At 40.7% G+C, this 19,558-nt stretch overlaps 1 protein-coding gene across 18 annotated transcripts in view; it reads left to right on the forward strand.

The window, feature by feature from the left end:
* Positions 1–19,558, forward strand: part of LOC129778316 (thioester-containing protein 1 allele R1-like) — an 83,555-nt gene that overhangs the window by 9,299 nt on the left and 54,698 nt on the right. For 15 of the 18 annotated variants that reach the window (XM_055785144.1, XM_055785150.1, XM_055785146.1 and 12 more), the window contains exons 2-7: positions 8,564–8,750; positions 8,825–9,184; positions 9,240–9,967; positions 10,025–10,286; positions 10,354–10,605; positions 16,752–16,794. In XM_055785144.1, the coding sequence (XP_055641119.1) occupies positions 8,564–8,750; positions 8,825–9,184; positions 9,240–9,967; positions 10,025–10,286; positions 10,354–10,605; positions 16,752–16,794 (1,832 nt within the window). Of the gene's footprint in view, positions 1–8,563; positions 8,751–8,824; positions 9,185–9,239; positions 9,968–10,024; positions 10,287–10,353; positions 10,606–16,751; positions 16,795–16,977; positions 17,144–17,296; positions 17,472–19,091; positions 19,276–19,558 lie in introns of all 18 variants that reach the window. The other 3 variants (XM_055785155.1, XM_055785151.1, XM_055785147.1) reach the window with 3 other exon arrangements.

Consider the following 19,558-nt stretch of genomic DNA (forward strand, 5'->3'; position numbering starts at 1 on the left):
CAGAACCTTCCTGGCCGTTAATGAGGGCTTGGCCACCGTTTGAGCCGCTTCAGCGGGCTTCGACCACGACCTTTGCGCTTCACGTTGTCGTAAGTAACCCACTTTTCATCGCCAGTTACCATCCGCTTCAGCAACGGGTCGATTATGTTGCGATTCAGCAGCGATTCACATGCGTCGATACGGTCAAAGATGTTTTTTGCGTCAACATGTGTGGCACCCATACATCGAGCTTCTTTGTGAATCCAAGCTTCTTCAAATGGTTAATAACGGTTTGATGACTTATCCCCAGCTCTTGGCCGATGCTACGGCTGCTAGCTACTATGCCGGTCTTTCTCGGCTAATTCAGCGATTTTGTCGCAATTTTCGATGACAGGCCTTCCGGAGCGTGGCGCATCTTCGACGACCTCTACACCAGAACGAAAACGTTGAAACCATCGTTGTGTGGTGGAAATGGAAACTGTATCGGGTCCATAAACTGCACAAATTTTATTGGCAGCTTGAGATGCATTTTTGCCTTTGTCATAGTAGTACTGTAAAATATGTCGGATTTTCTCTTTATTTTGCTCCATATTTGCGACACTATAACTCACGAACGACTTAACCAAAGAAAACAATGCTATATTATAGCGCGCAAAAATACCTTTCCAACAAGCTATAGTATGACTCGATACAATGAATACAACTAGAACTACGCGCTTACAACGACACCTCGCGGAAATACCGCAGGATTTTTTTGTCCTTGTCCTTGACAGTGTTTTGTTTGGTTAAGTCGTTCGAGAGTTATAGTGTCGCAAATATGGAGCAAAATAAAGAGAAAATCCGACATATTTTACAGTACTACTATGACAAAAGCAAAAATGCATCTCAAGCTGCCAATAAAATTTGTGCAGTTTATGGACCCGATACAGCTTCCATTTCCACCGCACAACGATGGTTTCAACGTTTTCGTTCTGGTGTAGAGGTCGTCGAAGATGCGTCACGCTCCGGAAGGCCTGTCATCGAAAATTGCGACAAAATCGCTGAATTAGCCGAGAAAGACCGGCATAGTAGCAGCCGTAGCATCGGCCAAGAGCTGGGGATAAGTCATCAAACCGTTATTAACCATTTGAAGAAGCTTGGATTCACAAAGAAGCTCGATGTATGGGTGCCACACACGTTGACGCAAAAAAACATCTTTGACCGTATCGACGCATGTCAATCGCTGCTGAATCGCAACAAAATCGACCCGTTTCTGAAGCGGATGGTAACTGGCGATGAAAAGTGGGTCACTTACGACAACGTGAAGCGCAAACGGTCGTGGTCGAAGCCCGCTGAAGCGGCTCAGACGGTGGCCAAGCCCTCATTAACGACCAGGAAGGTTCTGCTGTGTGTTTGGTGGGATTGTCAAGGAATAATCTATAATGAGCTGCTTCCCTACGGCCAAACGCTCAATTCGGACCTGTACTGCCAACAACTGGACGGCTTGAAGGTAGCACTCATGAAGAAGAAGCCATATTTGAAAAACAGAGGCCGCATTGTCTTCCATCAGGACAACGCCAGGCCACGCACTTCTTTGGTGACGCGCCAGAAACTCCGGGAGCTCGGATGGGAGGTTCTTTTGCATCCGCCGTATAGTCCGGACCTTGCACCAAGTGACTACCACCTGTTTTTGTCCATGGCGAACGAGCTAGGTAGTCAGAAGTTAGCCACAAAAGAGGCCTGTGAAAATTGGCTATCCGAGTTTTTTGCCAATAAGGAAGCGAGCTCCTATAACAGGGGTATTATGAAGTTGGCATCTCGTTGGGAACAAGTCATCGAACAAAACGGTGCATATTTGGCTTAAAACAGATGATTGTAACTAATTTTATGAACAAACTAAAATTTTAAAAAAATACCGCAGGACTTTTTTGACAGCCTAATATTATAAATACCATAACCCTAAACCTGGCTGTTGTTAACATAAGTGTGATCTGATATAAGTAGAATGTAGGTTGAGAATTTATTGATTGTTTGCCAGTTTTACCTCATTTTTTCTTATTTTGTTACTTAGTCCGGTCTGACTGAATACCGACCATATAATTCCGACAATGTATTTGCAGTCAATTGGAATTGTCCAACCAGAACCACACAATATGAGTATGCTAGTGATCGGCTAGCCCTAGGTCATTTTGGAGGCCAAAATTGGCACTTCTGGTTAGTCAAACCAAAAAGTATATTATATCGCAAAGTATACTGCAGTATTCATGACTTCAGTAAAACATTCAGACATTGTAAAAGACTTGATATCTCCAACAGCTGTACCAAAATGATTGACACACTCTTTCGTCGTGAAGGCCTTCCATACGTCCACAACACTAAGCGTTAAATAATCTTTGTAATGCTTCGTAAAATTATAAATGATACCCTGGTCAAAAGGCTATATTAAGGACGTCGTGTTTGAATGCATGAAGATTACTTTCACGTTAGGGTGATCGGATTTCCAGGGCATTATCGACGAGCACAAAAACATGAAACTCAAGACCTCTCTCTTCAAAAAAAGCCTTGACGGTCACCTGATGTATTTCTGAAGAAGTGATTCTATCTTTTGGAGCTTGTAATCCACCCGCCCTTTTCTTATTTTTCGTCAGATATGTGCGAGATGGCATTTTCTTCCAGTAAACTTCACTCTCGTCCGCATTGAAGATTTGATGGGCTTCTTGATAATTTCATAATCTCGTCAGAGGAAGCATATTCCTCACGAAGTTTCATATTGTGAAGAGAATATCTCTTCAAAAATCCGAAAAACCACCATGAGCTAGTACTGAACAACTTTTTTCCGTTACTCTTGGTCAAAGACGGTTCATGTTCAACAAAGGCGTTATATAAATGTATTGCTATATAACGCAGTTATATAGAACTATCAAGTAAAGTTCTTCTCTGAGTGTGGTTTTTCAATCTACAGATTCAACCCCTTTTCATCTTTTCAACCAAGGAATCTCGAGCATATAAAGAAATCTTCATTTTTTTTTTTTTATCTTCGCTTATTTTTTCGTCGGCCTATTTCCGCCACTTTAGTGCCAATCACCGACATCAGGGAGGCGACTCCACCTGTTCCTACCTATCAGACTCAACAACTCATGAGCCGGGCCAACTTCTTTTACTTCCGCTCCGAAGGAAGACGTAACCAGAGATTTTTCGCCTCAGAAAATCCCAACGACGCCAGCTGGGATTGATCCCAGGCCGATCGGATTGTGAGGCTGTTACGCTAACCATACAACCACTGGCGCCGTCACAAAAATCTTCATTGTTATGGACCATTTCGATTTCGATGTTATGGACCACTTGTCGCTGTCAGTTCAGCACAACACCAATAACTCATAAACAAAAGCAAGCTGAATCCAAACAATAACAATAGAACAAGACGATACGAGAAAGGTATCGGATAATTCCTATTGCTATAATACAAAGCTCAATTGTTTATAGCGAATATTCCAGATCAAACCGGTCTAGCTAGAGACAATTGAATTCACTGTATCGTGTACCAAGGAAATAGGACGCGTAATGTTCAGTACATGTTCAGTCGCAAAAATACTGAATTGAAGAATGTTACAAATGCACATCGGCCTTCAGATCAATGTCACATTAGTAGCGGTATAAAAAGTATTAATATTTGCATTAAAAAAATGGACAATTTCCGGATGGCGATATAAAAAACTACAATAGGTAATTCAATAGGATAAAATTTCTATAAAACATATTTTTATTGACCATGTTACAAAAAAATTTCGACGCCCTGTCGGGGGACCTGTCTTACATTTTCGCTATTGCTGTCGAAAACATACTTGTTGGCATGTTTTTCAGTTAATTCTTGGCTTTATTTATTAGTTCATCCTCCGTTTTCACCACGAAATTTTTAGAGTAGACCCTCCGCTTCAGGGTTGCCCAGAAATTCTCGATGGGAACGCAGCTGGGTGACGTTCGGAGAACTGGCGAACTTCGGAACAACAAATGTCTTCAAGTGATTCATCCCCTCCCCAGCCTTTGTTTTTAATCATAGCTTGCTGTTCCAACACTGCCGGTCTTGACATACCTTTCCGCGTGATGATGTCCCTCACTGATAGATATTTTTTCACTGTCTGGACCGTTGCTCCGATCTCCCGGACCAAAACCCAGACGATGTTCATTTCCTTCGCAACGAGATGGAGCTCCCAGTACGCACAAACTATGGAGCGCAGTTGTTTTACTGTTTTCGTCATAGATTCCGAAGTTCAACTGATAGGACTGTCAAATTTTGTTTGAAAATTCATGGGTTACTATGATTGACGATGCACAAGTGGACTCATCATCAAGTGTTGAAGTGAGCACATTAAAAATTGGTAAAATTTGTCCATGTTTAATGCAAGTGTTATTTTGGTAAATTTTCGTTTGTTTTTTTGTGATAAGCAGGAAACCCGTTGGAGTAAGCCATCTTTTGTTCGGTAGGCACAAACCACCTATATCTCTTTATGTTAATAATTATGTGCATGATCTGTTCGATTTTCAGAAGATAATTGAGATTTGTCACATATATTACAAAAATGCTGAGATAGGAGAAGTAACGTTAAATTGGAAATATAAGTAATATTTTCTTAATAAATGTGTACATCTGGAGGCAATCTGGCGTAGTAGTAACATCCATGCCTCTCACGCTAAAGGTCACGAGTTCAATTCTCACTCCCGACATTCTCCAAAAATGGAAGTAAAAAGTGACGAACCAGCCAAATGAGTTGAAAATCACTATAATACAGATAAAAAAATGTGTACATCTTTCTTGCGTGCAATCTTTTACATATTTCATTCATCATCCAATTTATATTGTCGCCTTTAAAGTAGCTTCCTTCTGAAGCAATATACATTTTCCAGCGAACAATCCAGTCATCGAAACATTTTTATCCAGGAATTTCGTTCAGTTCACGCAGCGAAATAATTTTTCGTTAAAAAGTTTGAGGTAATACTGCGCCAAGGTAATACTGCTTATTGATCGTTTGGCCTTCCGGAAGGAGTTCCGAATGAACAACATCATATCAAAAATCGTCGAACAAAAAAAAGGATAACTTGTTCTTAATTACGTTGTAGATAAACTAAATCAAGCGCCAAACAAGCGTTTGCACACATACAGAGCCATACATTGGTGGCTCTAAGCGACTAAAAATATGAACAATTCTCATCATTTTGCGCTATTCTAAACAAAACGATTCTGTTAATATTACTGGCCTCGAAAATAGTTGCATTACTTTCTCATATTCAAGATAAGCGCAGCTGTCATTCTTGGTGGAGGAAGTTTTGCTAGTGCCGAGCGAAACCAAATAACATACAAAATTCCAGAACAACATTTACTTTCTTGGTTACTAATTAAAAGTGAATAATCTCTTTCTGTCAATCTCAACAACCTCGAAAAAAGTTGCATTGCTTCATTATGATCAAGATTAGCGCAAATGCAATCCTAGTTGAAAACAGTTTTGCGACTGGCACGCGAACCTAAATAACTTATATAATTTCAGCACGACATTCAAGATCCTTGGTATTCCCCAAATAATGTTTTGGCGTACAACCTTAACGCCTGCTTCGCCATAGCGTCGATTCAATGCATTGATGCAATTTCAAAGGCACCAACGAAGCCTTTATGATGACGGAAAACAAACAATGTCAACTGCTTGGAAAAATTCTGAATATTTGGCCTCAGCAGAGATTCATTACTAATATCCTAGCGCAAATATTTCCCTCCCGCTATCTCCCCTCCTTGTTTAAATTTATCATTACGGCTGCATAATTTGCACCACCAATGCACACGGGAGCATATACAAATGGGGTTTCGCGTACGGGTTATGAAGCTCGCACGTACCCACACAAATATCCATATATATCCATATTGAAGCATCGAAATATACACACACACTTATCTCCATTTTGCGCTCCTCTCAACAAAAGCCCTTTCTATTGTTATTGCCTGTCTAGATTAGCTTACCGCCATGCGTGACCAAATCTCAGGCAGAATTCCAGAACAATTATTTTCTTCCTGAGCTGACGATAGCCTAGCTTGATGATTCCCCACATAATTGTGTAGCTCAAAACATTAATGCAATGGCGTCAGTTTGATGCAATGATTACAATGCCAGAGACATCAGCGAGTGAGTAACTTGGTCGCGTCCACAGCTCAGTCCGAAACGAAGACATGTGATGGCGCAGAACAAGGAAGAACAAGCGATGTTCATTGCTTCGTATCTAGAACGATACTGAACGTTTGTCTTTCCTTTCCTTGTTGAATTAAATAGACTTTAAACTTCTTTAGTTCATTCGTCTCTAGCCTTCAAAAAGGTCCTTGGAAAACTCTACTCTTTCCTCATATTACTCCTTCACTCCCCCCCCCACTCGATCCCTCGCCGTCCAGCTCGCTCAGCAGCGGTGTTATCTAGTCAGTGTCCTCACAAAGAATGAACGTTTTCCCCAGCGAGATCCACTGTTTATATTATAAGCAAACATTCCCCTTTCTTCTTCTTCTTTTCCTTTGTTCACGGAGACTTTACATCTTACGATTACCCCTTCGTTGCTCGTTGATAATTTGCTCGTTATTGACAGCACACAAATGGAGAAAACAAATGTATAGGGAAATAAGATTGCTTCCAATTTTTATCAATTTAAACCATATACAGACTATGGGATAGTAATATATAGCATATCAAACAAATCTTAGAAAGCTTCCGATTCGATTGGTATGCAAATCGTTAAAATCCCCTCGCAGCAAAAATAGTTTTTAACGTTAACTTTATTTCGTAAAAACCAGTTTTCTGATTTGGCACCTTTAATGAAAGGCGTAGTTCTACGTCAACAATTAAAAAGGTTCAGCCGGAAGGTTTAAAACTACAACATTTTCGGTATCTCGCGTAACTTTTGAAAAGGTCCTATGTAACAAATGTAAACAAATCGAGTTAATGGATGCACGCTATTAGTCTTCAATCATTGAATGCATTACAAAAACTATCGTTCACGTATCCATTTTCTTCATCTTTTTATCGCCGATACAAAAAATATCCAATGTACAGATTCGGATTTTAAGCACCCGGCGGTTACTTCGGACGCCACTTTCCGCCGATGCCCGAAACGTCCGAAGTAACAAAGCAGTTAAAACAACACGAATTCGTACTTCGGTCGTTTTAAGTTTTTGTTTCTTACAGTAGTTGTTATCGATTTCAGTTAAATTCAACGGGTGATAACAATAATAATCTGTCTTTAGAACGAAATACTGATTTTTGATTGTTGTTTAGTAGTTAGTTTCAAATTCTTATCGTACAACGTAATATGTCCAATGTGCAAACGCGGACAGTCAAAACGACCAATGTAACATTTTTCGCTCATTGGCTTCAACTTTCTTGATCGCAAGTGGTGAGAGGAGCGATAAAGATCGATAACTTTTAAGACAATACGCGGAATAATGTTCGGGTCTTCAACTTCGTTTTTCTCGAGTTGACGAAAATGTTACATTGGACCTTTTCAAAAGTTACGCGAGGTATATATTCTACAGAATATAATAGGTTTTGGCGAAAAATACAAATTGTTCCAGCCATCGAGTTCATCACAAAATCAATATTTTGAGTAACTACAACAGTGAAATTAGGTCCTGAACGTACGCTTGTGATATTTTTTTACTTTCAAACTTCTTAAATTTACACAATGTTGCAATCGAAAGAACGATACGGAATGTTTTTCCCCATTTTCCCATTAACATCATCCATTGTTATTCGTGTAAACATTAAATCGTATAATCGAGCACATTTTATTGCGAACGCTCGGCTTTGTCCCCATAAAAAAGCGATTCCAGCCACAATGCAGAAAAATCGTGAACAAAAACTGTTCTAAAATACTTCCAGTGATCTGCGCGGTAAAAAAATATGATCGTTGCTTGCTAACTTTTTCAAACACAGCTCAGCTTTCAATCAGAGATGACATGCGAATGAAGCATTAGGTGAACTTAATAAAAAGGGAACCAGGAATAATTTGATCTTGACGGATTGAATGACTTCCAGGTAACATTGGGTTGAACCCGGTTTTTTTAAGAAACGATGATGCCATCCGAAAAACCGGTTAAGGATTCGGTTGTTTTATGATGGGTTCTGATTAGAACAAGAAGACATGCGCTCGGCGAGTGAGAAACAAAAAAAAAGATGCGATTTTGATAAGCGGTCCGAATGACTCTTCTTCTGATGTTCTTTTGGTGCTCCAAAACCTGTATCGTTTCAAATTGACTGGACATGTTCATGAGCAGTACTTTAAATAAATTATTCCCCGTTTTCTGAAATGCGTCAGTTTGAATGTTTATACAATCGAACAAAAGTTTATACAATTCAAACAATTTGAGCATATTCAGATCCGACGTTGTGGACTTCCCCTTCTGCGGTCGCCATTCAAACCACTTGTGCTATTGCAAATAATTACACTATTTAATTATATGGAATTCTATCGTGATAATTGACCGTTGATTATCAATCATACTACTGGAAAACCGATGTTGTTGTTTTCAAACATCGGTCTTGATCGCTCACCACCATGTTGATTTCTATTCTGTTTCCAGATTTTATTCCATCGTGGCATCGAATCTCTTGAGGCCCAACTCCGAGTACCACGTATCGGTTAGCAATCTGAACGTACCGGAAACGGTGCAATTTCGGATCACGCTAAATAACACCGATAGCGCAACTCCTATCGCCAGCGAGGAAGTCAACCTCAACCAAGGTGAATCGCGTCTAATTCCATTCGCGGTAGGTCAAATTGACACACGAGAAGCAATTGGAATGGGTATGACATAATATTGTTGCATAATGTTTGCTTCCAGATTGGCGATATCGCCCAAGCGGAGTACAGCCTGATCGCCGAAGGGTTATCTGGGTTCATTTTCAAAAACGAATCCAGTCTCACGTTCCAACCTAAAAGCTTTTCGGTGTTTGTCCAGACAGATAAGGCTATTTACAAGCCGGGAGATACCGTCAGGTTCCGCGTGTTGGTGCTCGATCCCAACACGAAACCCCTGCAGAAGGTGGGCGCGGTGAAGATTCACATCACCGATGGCAAGGCAAACCGCATAAAGCAGTGGACAGACGCCAAGCTTGTCAAGGGCGTGTTTGAGTCCGAGTTGCCGCTTTCTAGCGCACCCGTGCTGGGACGATGGTTGATCAATGTGGAGGTTTTGGGAACGGTTGGTTAAATTTACTTATAAAAAGTATCTATTATTATTGCGTTTTTTTCCCCAGACAAAAACACAAGAATTCGAAGTGGACGAATACGTGCTGCCCAAATTCGAGGTCAGCGTGGAGTCACCCGGAATCACAACATTCAAAGATGGATCCGTCAAAGTGATCGTGCGTGCGAAGTACACCTACGGGAAGCCCGTTAAGGGAGAGGCCACCGTGTCGGCCTATCCGGATTTCCGTTTCCACTATGTTCAGCCGTTTGAGCGTGATGTGATTACTAGGAAGACGGTTCCGATCGACGGCAAAGGTTCGGTGCAGTTTGATCTGCGAAGCGAAATAAAGTTGGAAGGTGATTACACGAGGGATATCGTTGTTGAGGCGATCGTTGAAGAGGAGTTGACGGGGCGAAAGCAAAATACTACGGCCAAATTTACTATTCACGATAAAAGATACAAGATGGAATTGATTAAAAACTCAGACAAGTTCAAGCCTGGACTGCCGTACACAGCTTGGCTGAAGGCATCCTTCCAGGATGGACGTCCGGTACAGGATACTACGAACCAGATTGAAGTAACTCAGGAGTATGGATACCCCAACCGAACAATAACGAAGCGTAACTATACTTTGGATGAAAATGGAATGGCAAAATTGGTTGTGAACACTGAAGATGGACCAAGCTACATGGATTTCAAGGCCGTATACCTAGGATCGACCTTCTATCTCGGTGGGATTTCAAAAGAGAGGGCAACGGGTAATGCCTATATGCGAGCAAAGGTTTTAACCGAAGTGTATGTAGGGGTAAATCTGTAACTATGATCGAAGTGTGATGACTTTCTTTTATCCAGGCCTACAATCAATAAGGATCTAACGGTGGATGTCACTGCTACCGTTCCGATGAAGTATTTCAGCTACCAAGTACTTGGACGAGGAGATGTTATTGTTGGGGGAACCATTTCCGTTCCCGATCGTAAATCTCACACTTTCCGTTTTCCGGCTAGCTTCGCTATGGTGCCCAGAGCACGTTTGATTGTGTACTTCGTACAAGATGATGGCGAGCTGATTAGCGACCGTGTTGACATTGAGTTTGGAAATGAACTGCCGAATTTCGTAATTATTTGCAAGAACCACTTTCAGAACAGTTCTTTATGAATACGTTTTGTTTGTTCCACCACAGCTCAAGGTATCGCTGTCCAAGACCCAGAGCAAACCCGGTGAGGACATGGACATCACGATCAGCACGAATCCCGATTCTTACGTTGGGCTGCTCGGAGTGGATCAAAGTGTTCTGCTGTTGAAGAGTGGAAACGATATCACCGGTAGCAAAGTGTTTGACGAGCTGAAAATGTACGAACAGCGAAGTTATGGTTATGGTCGGAAGAAGCGGTTGGCTACCTGGAGATTCCAACCAACGTACGATGATTTCAGTGTGAGTAATTAAAGTGTAAGAATAACATATAGATTTATCATTGATATGCTCGTGGGACTGTAGTGCTGAATTGGAAACGATAGTGCTATTCAAGAATACCTGCGAGATTCGTTGATTTGGATGCAATTATTCATATATTATAGTTATGAAGTGGAGTTTGACGCGATTTTGATAAATGCCCCATGCAAATATTAGGAGAGCTGTTTGGCTCAATTTTTCAAATTTAGGGCGCAAATGACACTTATTACTTATGAAACTCAGATTTTGACGTAGGACTACGTCTTCCATTTCTATACTGGAGTATAAGTTCAAAGGTTTGGAAACGAAATAGACGCAAGCTGCGGATACTTTTGTAATCGTTTACGTTTTTGCAAATCGGAATGTTTCCCTTGCACAGACTTCAAAACCATGGAACCTGGGGAAATCGGCGTTGCGGAATAGATGCAAGCTGCGGGTATTTTGTACTCGTTTGCGTTTTTGTAAATCGGAATGTTCCCCTAACACAGACTTCAAAACCACGGAACCTGGGGAAATCGGCATTGCAAAATAGATGCAGGTTGCGGGTACTTTGCGTTTTTGCAAATCGGAATGTTTCCCTAACTTAGATTTCGAAACCAAGAAGTTGGGAAAATCGGCATTGCAGATACATTCAATTCGGCAGTATTTTTGTCCTATATTTATAGTGGATTCCGAGATCCAGTGGCGTTGTGTACGGGAGCCAGGTTGACGATCCGCCCCGGGTGTCATCCTCAGAGGGTTGATGCCAGGGCCCTGATACCACCTATCTCTTCTTATGTGCTCGGATGATGGAAACATCAAAGTTATCAGTGAGGTTAAAAATTATAAAAGCGCCTACATCTCAGCTGTCAGATGTCAGCTCAGATGTTGGCATCAAAAACATGATTGCCTATGAGAGGGCTGTGTGACATCCACGCCATGATTAGTACATTATATTTTTCCGAAAAAAAGTCCAAGATTTTGAATAAACTTCGCTTGTCAGGAAATGGTGTTATTCTATTTTCACGTTGGAACTAAAGTTTCACTGAATAACTCACTTTCGTTTGCTCAAATATAATCATACAGAAGTCATTTGCCCAAAATTTAAACGGAGAGGGTAATACCCGGTACACCCGCCCCGGGTGTCACTCGGTCACGACATACCACTGCCGGGATCACAATTAATATTTGCTTATTCCGAGAATCCTTAGCTTCAAAGAAGCACAGTATGTGCAATGCGAAAAAAGATCACAAGAAGGATCAAATTTCTCATGCCGTTTCCATCACAATGTTCATTCCCATGATCGGAACAATCCGCCTTTTTTGTTATTTTTTGTTTTGTTATTTGTTATCTCTTCCCTTTGATAGATATGAAAAAAATACCTTCTTAAAAATGACATAGATCATTTCAAATGAAGCAGTACGTTTAATTGTAATCATGGCTCGAAGCCGAACAGTTTTGCTCATCTTTGATCTGAAACGACATCTTCGAATTCCTAAAAAGGCAACATAAATTGGTATTGCTTCATGATTGTCATGGAAATCAGCGGGTATTTCCGTGAATGTCTTAGGCTGAGGACATAGTAAACGTGGTGCGGTGCGATGCGATGCGGAGCGATGAATTGGAGCTCATCGCGTGCTATGACATACTGATCGCTTCAGATCGCGCGTTTTATGATGTTTCATTCCACTCCATTCCACATGTAAACAACCCAGCACACGGATGACAGATATGATAACATGTCTTCATTTTGTAAACAGTTGAATTCTCGCGTAACTTTTCAAAAGGTCCAATGTAACATTTTAGTCGAGAAAAACGAAGTTGAAAACCCGAACATTATTCCGCGAATTGTCTTAAAAGCAATCGATCTTTATCGCTACTCTCACCACTAGCAGTCAAGAATAACTCTGAAAAACCAATCGTAACTGTTGTTCCGTGATTTGAGATTAAAGTTGAAGTTTCGGAGTGAAAAATGTTACTTTGGACATTTTGACTGCCCGCGTTGGACATATTACGTTGCACGAGAAAAATTTGAAACTGACTACTAAACAACAATCCAAATATCAGCATTTCGTTCTTAGGACAGATTATTATTGTTATCACTCGTTGAATTGCACTGAAATCGTTAACAACACCTGTAAAAAAAACAAAAACTCAAAACGACCGAAGTACGACATCGTGTTGTTTTGACTGCTTTAGTACTTTGGACGTTTCGGGCGTCGGAGGTAAGTTACGTCCGAAGTAACAGCCGGGTACTTAAAATCCCAATCTGTACATAGGATATTTTTTGTATCGGCGATAAAAGATGTAGAAAATAGATACGTGAACGATAGTTTTTGTAATGCATCCAATGATTGAAAACTAATAACGTGCATCCATTAACTCGATTTGTTTACATTTGTTACATAGGACCTTTTCAAAAGTAACGCGAGAATTGTGAGATCGTTTTTATCTGTGAACATAGCCCTTAAGCGCCCTTAACGTAACGTTTTCGTTAAATGCATTATGTAAATTAGAATAAAGTTATATAATTCATCGAACAAAACGAAAATCTTTATTTTCGATGAGTTCGATTGTGAAGATATTTATGAAAATCGTCTGGCAACCACCACTTGCGTTAACTCGCGGCAAAACACTCCACACACAGTTTCGCCGCATTGAAATCGCGTTCGCATCGCGTTTACTATGTCAGGTCCGGGCGGTTTGCATTTGATTTCCACAGTCGTAAACTAAAGAACTTTGCCGCAAACGATCCCACGCTTGCGCACGCATCGCGTCGCCTTTACTATGTCCTCGGCCTTACGCATCTGATTTAGCTCACGTTGAGCTTGAGTTTGGGTAAATTGTAAACATCATAGATGCTCTTCATGCTCGATCTGTAATAGTGAGATTGCAAAAAACAAAACTAGAAGTGGGTTATATCTGTGATACAACCGCAAGGTTAGCGTGGGACTACCGTTGGCTTAGCAATCAATAAATAACAAACATATAACTCTTAGATTTTTAACTTTCGAATAAAGTGATTATCATATCACTTCATTGAGCCGGAAAAGAATTATTAACGCTCAAAAGAGGAATCGATTTCTACTCGAAAATAACAAGCGCAAATCATGACGCTGACGTTTTCGAAACATTAACTCATTAACGACCAAGCTGTAAAAAATATTTTTGTAACGAAAGCTATTGATGTAAATTTTAGAATTGGCGTTACAGGAACCCAAATCTTCAAGAATTATTTTCTTCCGTCTACATCACAATGTATGTTCTATTATCAAAGTAGTACTGTTGAAAAGTTTACATATTTTTGGATTTTACGAGGAATGGCTATTTAATAACGAGACTGTGCGCCTGGAGGGCGCCCTAGAGAGAGGGGTGGAAAAACGAATAGTGCGTTCAGTAGCTTGAAGTGTCTGCTATAAACGTACGAAAACATGTTTTTGCCACTATAGTAATTTGCGAGCAGCAGTGGTTTGAATAGAATGTGGTTTGTAGTGCGCGTCGGAAATCATGTGTGACGAAAAACACGAACAACAACGCACAACGCTCATAACGTGCTGTCGGCGAAGCAATTTTAGCCGATAAGGGGATTCCAGTGCCCTAACATGCCCCGTACTCGCCAGATCTAGCCCCATGCGTTTTTTTCTATTCCCCAAGATCAAATCCGTGTTGAAAGGTACCCGATTTCAGTCAGTAGAAGAGACGAAGGAAAAAGCGATACGGCTTTTGAACGCCATCACAAAAGAAGAGTTTCAGCACTGCTTAGAACAATGGAAAAAAACGCATGGAAAGGTGTGTGAGGAGCCAAGGGGAGTATATTGAAGGAGAGCATATCGTTGTACCGTATTTTTTAAAATATAACCCTTTTTCGTAACCAGTCTCGTTATTTAATAGCCATACCTCGTATAATATTTTGTTTTTTGTTAGGTTATGAGAAATAATACAAAATTTGATGAAATTGATGGTTGGTGGTAGCTAATGAACTAAGCTATCATTTGATACCGAAACCTTGCCATATGGTTGCTTTCCAGAGTCATGAACAATTATCAAAGTTGCTGTTCGGTTTTTTTGAACGCTTGGCCTAATATGGGTTAAACTACATCTCGGGACAGAAATGAAAGACGTAGTCCTACGTTAAAAAACTTAAATATTTCGATTTAATGGTTCAAACCATGATCATCATTATTCAAGTTACAGTCTCATTTCAGCTAGCAGGCAGCAGTCTTTATAATGCTGTTTTACAAAGGAGAAATGGAAGATAGATATCTCACACAGTCGTGGAATTTTGTTCAGTGAAAACGGTGATGCGATTGATTTCCATGCCGCCTGGTGGAGAGTGCTTCTGTATTTTTGCACCACATCATTTCTGTATCTGTGCTGGTGAAAACTTAAACTTTTAAAAATGAGAGCGTTACATGTGGGGTGCAAGGATTTGAGCCTTAATACCGTGCTGAACAAAGTGGTATGATAATCACTCTTCAAAGATGAAAGGTGTAATAGGTAATAAAAAAAATTAAAAATATTGATGGTATCACAGAAATCTATAAATATTCTTGAAAGTACATCGAAGGCAAGATAGGAAAGCTGTAAAAAATGACAATTTGGAAAATCGAACACTCTGCCCTGAGAAAATTTATTCGGAAAGCCCAGTTACCACTGTCATCTAGTCGTTAGCAGGATGACTGATGAATCGTGAATAATTTACTGGTGACTTTTTCCGATCGAACAATCCATTTCCGTGAAAACCGGTTCGGATTTTCTGTAGCGGTTCTGTGTGTTTTTGGAGCTTTGTTTCTGAGAGCGTTGGAAATGCAATGTTGCTAAGAAATACCAAAAAAACTAAAGAAAATTACTTGGATATTCAGTAAGTTTAGTGTTTCAGTGTCGTCATAGACAGCGAGCAACGTGTTATATCTGAGAGTTAATTTGAAACTCTGCTCAAATCGGCGTTTTATTTTCTCGCGAAACGTTCGCGCTCCTCATTCACTGAAATCATTTATTCATCGGCCCTTGTCAGTTCTACCAAATGGTTTGTACTGAAGTGTTCTTTATTTCTTAAAAATCTGCGATGTTCTATTTCTCGCCGGTTATAATTTCATAGTCCTACGTTAACAATGGACGTGGTCGTGTCTTGAACAACACATTTCATCCCCTATATTTTTACCAAAAGTCTTTTGAAACTGTCCATAGTAAGTCCCTTGGTACTGACCAGCACAAACAACAAATATCCCCATGCAAAAACAAATCAAGAGGATTCATATCAGCTGAAGAAAATGGCCACTCTTTCGATAAAATCCGGAAGATGGTTCTTGCACCAGTCCAGAGTAGGTTTGGACTGTGATATGATGGTGCAGAGTTTTGTTGGAAGTAGAATAAGAAGGTTATGACATCTTTGATGTGTCTAAGGTCCTTCTTCAAAATAAGTTCTATGGATAACTGAGATATTTCTAGCTGCCTGACCATCCAGATTGATTTGGATCTCGACGATTCTTCTGTTTCACTGTTTTCATCGCTTGTGAGGTTTCATTACGGCAATCCAAAACGCAAAAAATCGCATCTGAAGCCCAGCCAACCAGGGACACCAACGCCGTAGCCGAATATCCACGATGCCAAAGTAATGCTTTGTATTTGGTGGGATTAAAAGGTAGTGATCAACTATGAGTTACTAAAACATGATCAAATTATCAATGAAGACTTCCACCAGCAACAATTGATCTGTTCAAAGCGAACTATTGCTGAAAAATGACCAGCTTATGTATGCGTCCAGACCGGAGTGGATAATATTCCATCATGACAACGCTCGGCCTCATGTTGCTGTTCGGGTTAAACATTATTTGGGAAATTGCGGTTGGGAAATTAGGGTTCACCCGCCTTATAGCTCAGACCTTGTCCCTTCCGACTACCATCTGTTTCGACCGATGTTTCTTTCAATACAAAGTTTCAAAAACAAAAAAAAGCGGAGAGGTGATTTTGCGTGGTATTAGTCATATGTCATTTCAAGGATCTGATTTATCGCGATGTTACTGAGTTCAAAAAAACTACTAAACTTTATTGTTGCTGCGCGTCGGTCTTCTTTTTTTTGGCATTTGTAAATTGAGTGGGGTTTGCAGACTGGAATAATTTTAATAATAGTATTTTTTTTTCTTTTCAGAATGTTGGAGCTCTCATTATGACAAACGCTAACGAACCACCACGTAAGTATCCAAAACTCATGCCACGTTTTCTGAAATATCATTCTCGGGAAAATATCAATTCCCTCCAATGAACATTTCTTAAAAAAAATCCAATCGTCGTTATTTGTTTTCGGCTTGTTGATCAAACACAATAGATTCTATGACCAACATGTGTGTCAACAATTGATAAAAAAGAATTTACAGGGCTTCAGTATCAATATGCATTTGGAGGGATAGTTTCAACAAGTACGATAGCTCTAACAACTAGCGTTCCATCTCAGCACCCGACAGTCGCTAGCCAAAGTTTGCAGACTCCCGTTTCAGTAAGGACACTTTTTCCCGAATCTTGGATTTGGGAAAGCGCCCCAGAGTACGTGTCATTTGATTACTAAAGATTCTCTTTTGATCTGTAGTGTAAATAATAACACTTCAATCGCAGCTGTTTTTCCCTAATCGTACGCTCCAAGTAGAGATGCTAAGCATGGTTGAATCATATTTAACAGGAAAACGTATTCCCCTATAGGGCGTACGTATATTTTATATTCGCGACCTACTGTCCTGTATAGCTTAGGCCTACCTGATCCATCTCCAGCTTTTAATGCGAATCATGATCGATCGGTACCGAAATTACCGAAGCCGATTCAATTGAGGAAATATTTTCCCGAAGCCTGGTTATGGGAAAATTTAGACGAAGAAAGGTGAGAGCTTGGCATCAACATATCCTACAGAGCATTTTCATATTATATACAGCATTCGCATTCTGTGATAACCCATCAAACTGTAGTCGATGGTGGCTGCATCTCTTCGTAACACAATCAAGATCACCATAATTTTGAGTCGTGGGTTTGGAAAGTGCTCCAGAGTACGTGTCATTTGTCATCGTATACCTTACACTGGCTCAAAGATTCCCTCGAGATACGTAGTGTAAATAATAGCTCTTCAATCGTAGCAGATTAACCGAAATGTTCATTCCAAGTAGTGATGCTATGCCTGGTTGAATCATATTAGGCTGTCAAAAAGGTCCTGCGGTATTTCCGCGAGGTGTCGTTGTAAGCGCGTAGTTCTAGTTGTATTCATTGTATCGAGTCATACTATAGCTTGTTGGCTTGTTTTTGCGCGCTAGAATATAGTCCTTGACAGTGTTTTGTTTGGTTAAGCCGTTCGTGAGTTATAGTGTCGCAAATATGGAGCAAAATAAAGAGAAAATCAGACATATTTTACAGTACTACTATGACAAAGGCAAAAATGCATCTCAAGCTGCCAATAAAATTTGTGCAGTTTATGGACCCGATACAGTTTCCATTTCCACCGCACAACGATGGTTTCAACGTTTTCGTTCTGGTGTAGAGGTCGTCGAAGATGCGCCACGCTCCGGAAGGCCTGTCGTCGAAAATTGCGACAAAATCGCTGAATTAGCCGAGAAAGACCGGCATAGTAGCAGCCGTAGCATCGGCCAAGAGCTGGGGATAAGTCATCAAACCGTTATTAACCATTTGAAGAAGCTTGAATTCACAAAGAAGCTCGATGTATGGGTGCCACACACGTTGACACAAAAAAACATGTTTGACCGTATCGACGCATGTGAATCGCTGCTGAATCGCAACAAAATCGACCCGTTTCTGAAGCGGATGGTGACTGGCGATGAAAAGTGGCTCTCTTACGACAACGTGAAGCGTAAACGGTCGTAGTCGAAGCCCGCTGAAGCGGCTCAGACGGTGGCCAAGCCCTCATTAACGGCCAGGAAGATTCTGCTGTGTGTTTGATGGGATTGTCAAGGAATAATCTATTATGAGCTGCTTTCCTATGGCCAAACGCTCAATTCGGACCTGTACTGTCAACAACTGGACCGCTTGAAGGTAGCACTCATGAAGAAGAGGCCATCTTTGATAAACAGAGGCCGCATTGTCTTTCACCAGGACAACGCCAGGCCACACACTTCTTTGGTGACGCGCCAGAAGCTCCGGGGGGTTGGATGGGAGGTTCTTTTGCATCCGCCGTATAGTCCGGACCTTGCACCAAGTGACTACCACCTGTTTTTGTCCATGGCGAACGAGCTAGGTAGTCAGAAGTTAGCCACAAAAGAGGCCTGTTAAAATTGGCTATCCGAGTTTTTTGCCAATAAGGAAGCGAGCTTCTATAACAGGAGTATTATGAAGTTGGCATCTCGTTGGGAACAAGTCATCGAACAAAACGGCGCATATTTGACTTAAAACAGATGATTGTAACTAATTTTATGAACAAATGAAAATTCAAAAAAAAAATACCGCAGGACTTTTTTGACAGCCTAATATATAACAGGAAATCTTATTCTCCTATAGGAGCGATGTATTTTTATCAACCATTTTCTTTATCTGGTGTCGCGTATTCTGGTGCAAGCCTTCCCGGCCCACCGCTAGTTTTATTTGACTCTCCTAGTCGATCGGTACCGAAAGTGCCGGAACCAATCAAATTGAGGAAATCTTTTCCCGAAGCCTGGTTATGGGAAAATATAGACGAAGAAAGGTGAGAGCTTGATATCAACATATATCCTACAGTGCATTATTATATGATATTCAACATTCGCATTCTGTGGCGTCCCGGCAAACCGAAGTCGATGGTATGTTTTGCATGCTGACAGCATCCCTCCGTAGCACCATGTGGCGTTAGGCAAAGTTTGCAGATACCCGTTCCAATTTGAGCACTATCTTCGGGATCTTGGATTTGGGAAAGCACTCCAGAGTACGAGTCATTTGATTATACCTTATATCTGACACTGGCTCAAAGAATGTCATAGGAATATACGCTC

The sequence above is a fragment of the Toxorhynchites rutilus genome, chromosome 3 (assembly GCF_029784135.1).
Source record: "Toxorhynchites rutilus septentrionalis strain SRP chromosome 3, ASM2978413v1, whole genome shotgun sequence".
Classification (NCBI taxonomy): domain Eukaryota; kingdom Metazoa; phylum Arthropoda; class Insecta; order Diptera; family Culicidae; genus Toxorhynchites; species Toxorhynchites rutilus.